Source organism: Eschrichtius robustus, chromosome 1 (genome assembly GCF_028021215.1).
Source record: "Eschrichtius robustus isolate mEscRob2 chromosome 1, mEscRob2.pri, whole genome shotgun sequence".
Taxonomy (NCBI): Eukaryota; Metazoa; Chordata; class Mammalia; order Artiodactyla; family Eschrichtiidae; genus Eschrichtius; species Eschrichtius robustus.
In genome coordinates this window covers 32,406,254-32,415,366 of record NC_090824.1, presented here as the reverse complement: position 1 = coordinate 32,415,366, position 9,113 = coordinate 32,406,254, and the positions used below count along the sequence as shown (strand labels likewise).

Below are 9,113 nucleotides of genomic sequence, written 5' to 3'. Positions count from 1 at the left end.
CTCAAATTAAAGTAGTGGGTTCACAGGTATTTTAATTACTGTGCACTATATTAAACAACAACCAAAGCAGGATGTAGCAGTAGAAGTCAGATGAGTATGTAGGGGTGAATCTGAGTCAAAAATCGAACATTTAAAAAAAACATAAATTTCCAAGAGAAATTATTTAAGGATACTTATTCTTGAAAAAAAAATTGTTAGTATTATTATCTAGAAGCAAGGAAGTCAACACTTGTAGTGTTGGGAGTTTTGGATAGGAATTTTTAAGCATCTGGTGATATTTAGGACATTTTCAGAAAAACAGAATTGTTGGTCAGAATGAATATTTTTCCTTAGGCATGTAGTTGTGTCATATTAAGTGGAAAACAGATAAAAATTTGAATATACACTTTTGATCATAAATATATAAGAAACATGGGAAAATGCCCATGATTAAGTTTTATGAATAAAACCCCTCATGATACCATTTCTATATATGAGGATGATTCATTATTTGAAAATACAGTTGTGCTTATAGAAAAACACTAAAGGGAAATTATAAAAAAACCTAAATAGTTATCCCTTAGGGTTGGAAATAAGAGTGACCTTTTAAATGCTCATATCTATGTTTTAAAAAATGATGAGGTATTACTTTTGAATTGGAAAAAAAATTAAAGTCAGAAAAAAAGACACACACAGGAAAGAAATACAGCAAAATATAAGCAGAGGTTGATTTGATGAGATGAGATTGCGAGCATTCCCTTCTTTCGATTATTCTTCCTGTTGAACATTTTTGTGACAATGAGTATCTATTTCTTTTTATAATTGGAACAAAAGAAACTATTCAAAAATAAAGATCAAATCCTGTCTCCTTGTTTATGAGTTTACTTTCTGACAAATGGAGCTGGGTGAAGCATTTACAGAGCAGTTTGAAGTTTAGGAATCACTTAGCTCAGGGGTATGCAAACGTTTTCCGAAAAAGGACAGGTAGTAATTATTCTAGGTTTTTTGGTCTATATGGTCTCTGTCGAAAGTATTCAGCTCTGCTTTTGGGGCAGGACAACAGATATAGACACTAAGCAAATGAACAGGAGTGGCTGTGTTCCAAAAAAACTTTATTGATGGATACTGACCTTTGAATTTTATATAATTTTCATGTGTCATGAAATATTATTCTTCTTTGGATTCCCCTCCCCCCATTATTAAAAATGTAAAATCATCCTCAGGCCATGCAAAAACAGTTGAGAGGCTGGATTAGGCCCAAAGGCCATACTTTGCTGACTCCTGAGTTAGATAAAAATCAGGGATGTGATGAAGGAAACTTCCCACAGTTATGCTGAAAGTCTCCCAAAGAGATGGCTTTGATAAACTCTGTTTATTTTAATCTGTAATTTCTTTGCATCTTTTTTCCTTTACTAAAGATTTGCTACTCACTTGGATGTCTTAGGAAAAAGATGCCAAGTCATTTTGTTGAAACATTAATATAGGAACAGGAACACCTGAAAGAAATGCTAATGCAAACCCAGGTCTACAAATACTGAGTCTTTTCTGTGCTAGGCATTCCTGGAGACAGAAACATGAATAATACATATCTTTATTATAAGTCAGTGGTGAAGGAATTATAGGGGTGTACACAGAATATCGTAGGATCACATAGAAGGGAGAGTAATTCTGCTCATGGAAGATGACTTTGTGTTTATTGGAGAAGTTGGTAAGAAAATCTGGTAGGGAGACAGGCAGTTTTCACGGAAAAAACAAACACTGCAGAAGACAAGTTGTTTAGAATAGAGTAGATTAAGTCACTAGGAACTACTAATGAACAATTTGTGGAAGTCACAAACTTTTTAACAGTAAATAAATCAAGAGACTTTATTAAAAAATTAATCCTGAAGAAAATCACAACACCTCGGGCTGAGAGCAGCTACTTTTTTTATGGTGTACAGCACCATCATTCTTCTTTTTCACCCCAGAAAATATTTTCCAGATTACTTTCTCTTATTGCAGCAAAAATAATGTTTAGTGAGTGAAATCACAAGATGTTGCTTCCATATTCAACACAGAATGTAGAAAATAATTGGGAGGCTGATTTTTTTTTAAATTATGCAGAAAGCAAACAAATGCAATTAAATAAGTACAGGTTTGGAACAATTTGTGCATGATAAAATGCCTATGTTTATCAGGCTAGCAGCTAAAAGTAAGTGTTTTAATTTAACAAATACATATTTTCTTTTAAATCCATCCTTAATTTGCCACACCATAACTAACTTCACAATTTTGCTCTGTACTCGCAGAGGCGCTTTTAAAAATAAATGTACAAATGTATGAATGGATGAGTTCATGCCATACAAACTATCCAAGTTCTAATCCAGAGTTCCCAAGGGCCCTGGAGGTCAGAGTAAGGGCTGGTAGCTCTGCTCTTTCTTGAACTACTTTATTTCTGTGTAACTCTAGTTGCAAGCGGCAACCCTAGATTCTGGGCATCTGTCAAAAATGGGGTTAAATTAAAGAAAAGTAACTTTTTCACCATCATTCTCTTTACTGCCTAAATTTCTAAGCCTGCCAACCTTACTGGGAAAACGCAGAGTTAAGAATGTAAAGGGCTACCGTTTCACACTTACTTTGAAAACACACTTTCTGTTTCTGAAGAATGGTAGACTTTTATGTGTTACATCACAGAAACAGGCACAGGAGTTAACCAAATACCGTTTGGATTTAAAAGTAGCTTGAAACACCTTCTTAGCCAGCACAGTCCTAGAGTGTGGAAAAGCAGAAGTCTGCATTCTGGCCTCAATTTCAGATGGCCTTCTAGCCACAGTCCCAATTTCAGTATCTCATGACCCCCAAACCTTCCATTTAAACAATACTGCAGCTCCTTAGACTTCTTACTATAACTAACCCGTAAGTCCGTGATATGGTTAAAATATTCACTTGAGCATCATGGAGCGCCCTCCAAAGTGCAACCGTAAATTGCAAGCAGCAAGGGGTCAGAGATGGCCAGGTATTTTTGCAAAGCCTGAGTTTCTTTCACCCAGTATGCTTCAGGGTATTAAAAAAAAACTTCAGATAAAAAAGAGGTGTGGGGACTTCCCTGGTGGTCCAGTGGTTAAGAATCAGGGTTTCCACCGCAGGGGGCACAGGTATGATCCCTGGTCGGGGAACTAAGATCCTGCATGCCGCAGCACGGCGAAAACAAACAAACAAACAAAAGGTGTCATTTGCCTTAGGGTATTTTTATGGGGGAGATAATTATGAACTGAACTTCACGGCCTAAGGGGAACCAGCCAGTCTTCCACCGCGGCCCCTCCGGCGCCGAGAACCTGACGGCCACGCCCATGCCAGGTCCCTCCCCTCGGCCCCGCCCACCGCTAGTGCGGGTCACTTAGGCCGTCACCATAAAGAGGCCCGGCCCCCCGACACCTCTTTCCCCGAGCCAATGGGGCGGTGCCAGGGGCGGTCCCGGAAGTGACGCAGGGACGCGCCCTCCATTTTGTGGGACGCCAGAGCAGCTAAGTGCGTCAGTTGTGGAGAGACGTAGCCGAGTTGAGTCCTGGTCTGCGGGGAGGCTGCCGGCTCCGTCGCAGACTACGGACCTCTCTGCGTCTCAGCTGCCAAAGATCCTGTCCGGTAGGTGAGTGGCTCACTTTGAGGGAAAGGCTTCTCGGATCGAGGCTTCTTCATGGCCGCTCAGATCGCGAGTGGTCAGGGCTGCTCTCTGTGCGGAGGACGGCGTCCAATGAGCGCAGTTTATTCGAGGTGGGCGCTGGGGCACGTCTCCCTTTGGGTATTGTTTGAGGGGACCTGACGGGGGAGGGGCGGTCCTGGTCACGGTCGTTTTTACAGAGGGGTTGTGTGCCCCTCCCTGCCTCCTTACTTTACTCTCCGAACCCGGCGAGTAGTGGGCCGAGACCTTTGTTCGGGGTGTGGTCGGGGCTGTCCCAGGGCGGGTACGGTGACCCGGAGCGGTGGGGTCGGGAGAGGGGGAGGGGACAGGGAGTTTGGCACGCGCGGTTGTCCCCACCGCCGGCTCCGAGGCCGCCATTTTGTGCCTGCTCCGCGGCCGCCCGCCGCCGTCTGCGCAGGCGAGGCGAGGCGGTGGCGTCGCGAGATTCCGGCTTCCACCCGCTGTGACTCTCCTGGGAGGCGGCGACGCGCGCGCGGCCCGTCGCCATTGGGCTGGCCTTGCGGAGGGGGGGTCGGCTCCGCCCGCACTTCTCGGCCTTTCCTGACTGCGGCAGACGGGAGGGGGCCAGAAGAGCCGGGGAGAGAGTGCGGCTGCGCAGTTCCAGAGGCGGCAGTGGGCGTTGCGGTTGCTGCGGTCTGGGCCCAGGGAAGGATCGTGTTGGGAGCCGAGTTTTAATTTTGTCTGCAAGGGACCTGGCCTAGTTAAGAGGCACTCTTGGCAGTCTTGTTTATAACATCACCGGGTAAACATTTTATTTTATGCCGTTTATGTTTTTGATCCCTTGACCAGGCATTTTTCTGACATTTCACCGGTATTATCTCAATGGAATTATTTCCTGACAGGAGGTACTAGTCGGACATGAGTGGCTGTCGAGTATTCATCGGGAGGCTAAATCCAGCGGCCCGGGAGAAAGACGTGGAAAGATTCTTCAAGGGGTATGGACGAATACGAGATATTGATCTGAAAAGAGGCTTTGGTTTTGTGGTGAGTATTTAGAACTGGTTGACTTATCTGTTGTTAAGAGGGTAAAGATTGTGGTAAGCAGTGCCTTTGATTTTATTGAGTCCAGGTAGAGTATCTTTAGGAAATGCTTTGCATCCTTAAGGCAGTGAATTTTCTGAAGGGATAAAAGAGTCTCACTGCTGGCTGAGAGAAGTCACTGCTGGTCGCTTTTTGATGGGGCTGAGCTGTATGCTGTTGTCATTAAGATACTCTTCCTGGGCTTTCACAGGTATTTACTGGTTTTAATGGGTTGTAGAATACACTTTTAAAGCCGTGTGAAGCATTTGGGTTTTTTCACGTTTGTATTTTAGGAATTTGAGGATCCCAGGGATGCAGATGATGCCGTATATGAACTTGATGGAAAAGAACTCTGCAGTGAAAGGTGAGGACCTCGTTTTTAGTTTTATCACTAGTTAGCACCACAGAAATAGAGCAGACGAGGTCAGCTGGGTATTTATTTCTAAATAGGTCTCTTACATAGCTTAAGTGGGTAATGAAGATGTTTCTTCCCTTTCTGTAGGGTTACAATTGAACATGCTCGGGCTCGATCTCGAGGCGGAAGAGGTAGAGGACGCTACTCAGACCGTTTTAGTAGTCGCAGACCTCGAAATGATAGACGGTATGTGATGGATGGTGGATGGCTGCTTTGAACAAGCGTTACAGCAGGAGGAGTCTTTAATGTTTAAAAACCATTAGCGATAAGTGATTTTGCTGTTTATGTATAATCAGTTCTGTTATGTCCACTGTTCCTGTAAGTGTGTGAGTCATAAAGTAATGCAGAAACTGTTGGCGGAAGTCATTTGAATGACTTGTCATATCTGATTGCTTGAACTTGCCCACAACTGAACACCATAAGTGCACGTTGCTTCATTTCTTCCATTGTGAGCGCTCATTTTCTTCCTCAGAAATGCTCCACCTGTAAGAACAGAAAATCGGCTTATAGTTGAGAATTTATCTTCAAGAGTCAGCTGGCAGGTTTGTTGAAATACAGTTTTGAGATATTTCAATGTGGCTTTTTAAATATTAGTGGGTAGCTAATGTTTTTATTAATGTTTTATTAAAAGTAGTTTTATTTTTAAATTAATGGACTTAATCGTAATTTTAAAATTTTAATTAAATGTAATTGGGGGATATTTCAAACTTTAATATTAGTGATCAAATGTAAATGTTTTGAGGATATATTTTCTTGTTTTTTAAAATCAATTTTAACCAAATATTAAACCCTTTATTTGCCAGCCTATCTGTGTCGTTGGCCTTATGACGAGGAGTGCCTGTGGGTTATCCTAATCGTTGTCTTGGTCACTCTTGGTTGGGCCTGGTTGACTTTGCCAGTCAGCTCCTACAGTGATCAATTGGCCACCTCTAGATCTGTGTTTGCCGGTCTAGACGTAATCGGTGCACTTCCTTGAAGTGCCAGGTTGCAGCGATCCCAGAGCGTTGATAACGTGATCTGATCCCTAAGTTGAGAGCTGTCTTCCTGTAACGCTTCCGAATAAGAGGTCCTGGTCGAAAAGAGTTGAAAGATACGAAATTAGGTGGTCGTTGGAATCCTGATCGCAGTAAAGTGGTCCTTGGTAACTACACAAGAGTAGAACATGTCTGCATCCGCCAGTAGTCCGCTAATAGGGAGGGCTGTGCGATTAAAGGCTTCCATCGATTGGGTAGTGTCCTTCAAGTGGGTGGCGAAGAGCCAGTCGGGCATATGTCATGAAGGTTTCTCCGACCGATAAATGGTTTGCTGCTTGACTAGCCTAGGGAAATAATAATAAAGGTAAAGTAAACTTTTTTAATGACATATGGGGCACAAGATAATTGGTGTCTTGTAAATGTTCTGTTTTTAAATATAAAATTTCTACTTTAGTCTTTACTTTAAAAATATGTATTGTTTCTTTTTGTTTTGTTCTTGTTTTTTGTTTTGTTTTTTTCCTTTTGTATTGAGCTCAGTATAGACTAATACTACTTTAATGTTAAAATCTGAATTTCCTGGCATTTTGCTTAAAAGCAATATGCTATTTGCTTATTTCGTGCCCTGACATATATTATTTTTAAATTCTGATAGAATACAAGTGTGGTGAATACCATGTTTGTACTTTATCTAACATCTTCTCTTTCAGTAGTCTTGTTTTTATACAATGTGGTTGTTTGTGTGTCATGTTTCCTTTTCTCTGCTTAACACAATCGTCTTGTGTTAAGGATCTCAAAGATTTCATGAGACAAGCTGGGGAAGTAACCTTTGCGGATGCACATCGACCTAAATTAAATGAAGGGTGAGTATGTACTGGAGTATGAGAGCCTTTTAAAGTATTCTGAAAGTTTTACTCTGAATGTTTGAGCTCTCAAAATTTGGACATGCTGGAATGTAGCAGTTCTCAATCAGGGTTGAGTTTGCCCCTCAGGGTACATGTGGCAGTTCTGGAGACGTTTTGGTTGTCATGATTGAGGGTGCTGCTGGCATCTTTGCGAGAAGAGGTCTGGGATGTTAGTAATCATCCTATAGTGCACAGGAAAGCTTCTCACCCCCAAAGAATCATCTAGCTTAAAATGTCAACGGTTTGGAGGTTGCAAAGTCTTGCTCTCATGCTGTTTTATCTGTAAAGAGATGACTCAATATAGCAATAGCAAAATGAACATTAAAAAGGTACTTAAACTAGACTGATAACATAGTTTGTGAGACTACAAGAAGTATGTAACTTTACAAATGGCATTTTTTTCTTTGTAGGGTAGTTGAGTTTGCCTCTTATGGTGACTTAAAGAATGCTATTGAAAAACTTTCTGGAAAAGAAATAAATGGGAGAAAAATCAAATTAATTGAAGGCAGCAAAAGGCACAGGTATCTCTTTAAATTGTTTTTTAATATAAATGTATTTTTTTAATTTTGGCTGTGTTGGGTCTTCATTGCAGCGCTTGGGCTTTCATAGTTGCGGCGAGTGGGGGCTACTCTTCGTTGCTGTGCGCGGGCTTCTCATTGCGGTGGCTTCTCTTATTGCGGAGCACGGGCTCTAGGTGCTCGGGCGTCAGTAGTTGCAGCACCCGGGCTCACTAGTTGTGGCTCGTGGGCTCTAGAGCACAGGCTCAGTAGTTGTGGCGCACGAGCTTAGTTGCTCCGCGGCGTGTGGATTCTTCCTGAACCAGGCATCAAACCCGTTTCCCCTGCATTGGCAGGCGGATTCTTAATCACTGCACCACCAGGGATGTCCTGTTTAAATTTTTAGGTCAAAGTTTTATTTAATGGATTTGTAGGGCCTGCTACTTAGTGTTAGTTTTTTGTTTTCTGTTTTTTTTTCTTTCCTAGTAGGTCACGAAGCAGGTCTCGTTCCCGGAGCAGGAGTTCCTCGAGGTCTCGTAGCCGATCTCGTTCCCGGAGTCGCAAGTCTTACAGCCGGTCCAGGAGCCGGAGCCGGAGCCGGAGCCGGAGCAAGTCCCGTTCTGTTAGTAGGTCTCCTGTGCCTGAGAAGAGCCAGAAACGTGGTTCTTCAAGTAGATCTAAGTCTCCAGCATCTGTGGATCGCCAGAGGTCCAGGTCCAGGTCCCGGTCAAGGTCCAGATCAGTTGACAGTGGCAATTAAACTGTAAATAACTTGCCCTGGGGGCCTTCTTTTTCTAAAAAAAAAAAAAAAAAAAATTCCCAAACCATACTTGCTAAAAATTCTGGTAAGTATGTGCTTTTCTGTGGGGGTGGGATTTGGAGGGGGGTTGGGCTGGGTTGGGCTGGGTATCTTTGTAGATGTGGACCACCAGGGGTTGTTGAAAACTAATTGTATTAAATGTTTTTGATAAGCCTTCTGCTCACATTTTTGTGAATGTCTGAAGTATATAGTTTGTGTATATTGACAGAGCTCTTTTATAACTAAAGCAAATTTAATTTTTTTGTACTAGAAAAAATTTGAACGTTTTAGTTCCTGGTTATTCAAATATGTTAATACAGAATTAGTTTAATGCCTCACTTAAACTAATTAATAGCTTTGGACACTTAAAAGAGCTCTAAATTTGCTTGTACGTAAAGGCTTAATTTGAGTTTTCCTTGTTAGGGTCAAGGGTGTCCGTCCACCCACCCTTTAACAGCTGCCTGGCAAAGACGTTAAAGCAGCTGTTTGTTATTGATAATAAAAGATTATAAAACTGCTTTTGTCTGTTTTGTTTGAAGGAAGTACGGCTACATCCTCCTTCCCCATGCACATTTGACACATTTAAAATCCCTTTTTTTTTTTTTTTTAATTAGTACCGTTGACATTTCTTGGCTAGTCAGAAGATGGGCAAAGAAGTGTGAACTGTTCAAAACAGTGATGACTAACAGTTGTTATGACAGTTTCCCTTGTGTGTGATCCTCCTGTCCTTTAACCACCCAATTTTATTTGGCATCACGTTATTTAGGCCTTCCATAGCCAAGAGAAGGACAATTTGGGAAGCAAGATTGTAAAATTTAATGTTTCATGCCTCACTTAAAGGTTGTAAT

The 9,113-nt window shown here is 41.9% G+C and overlaps 1 protein-coding gene across 5 annotated transcripts; it reads left to right on the top strand.

Annotated features, from left to right (window-relative positions):
- The first annotated feature begins 3,473 nt into the window (after positions 1–3,473).
- Positions 3,474–8,782, top strand: SRSF5 (serine and arginine rich splicing factor 5). 5 transcript variants are annotated; one of them, XM_068543612.1, is made up of 8 exons: positions 3,474–3,600; positions 4,501–4,642; positions 4,972–5,042; positions 5,181–5,279; positions 5,566–5,635; positions 6,854–6,927; positions 7,380–7,490; positions 7,953–8,782. In XM_068543612.1, the coding sequence occupies exons 2-8, from the start codon at positions 4,517–4,519 to the stop codon at positions 8,224–8,226; spliced, it is 825 nt and encodes a 274-aa protein (XP_068399713.1). In that variant the 5' UTR covers positions 3,474–3,600; positions 4,501–4,516; the 3' UTR covers positions 8,227–8,782. The 5 variants fall into 5 exon arrangements, with proteins under 5 accessions (XP_068399713.1, XP_068399705.1, XP_068399732.1 ...); XM_068543604.1 differs by having other exon boundaries at positions 3,474–3,604; XM_068543631.1 differs by having other exon boundaries at positions 3,475–3,729; positions 7,956–8,782.
- Positions 8,783–9,113: the final 331 nt, after the last annotated feature.

Bases quoted from the DNA above. Each gene is read 5' to 3' on its own strand.
- SRSF5 (XM_068543612.1), top strand. From the start codon at position 4,517: ATGAGTGGCTGTCGAGTATTCATCGGGAGGCTAAATCCAGCGGCCCGG. The intron at 6,928-7,379 runs GTGAGTATGTAC...TTTTCTTTGTAG, and splicing joins CGACCTAAATTAAATGAAGG to GGTAGTTGAGTTTGCCTCTT. The intron at 7,491-7,952 runs GTATCTCTTTAA...TTTCTTTCCTAG, and splicing joins GAAGGCAGCAAAAGGCACAG to TAGGTCACGAAGCAGGTCTC.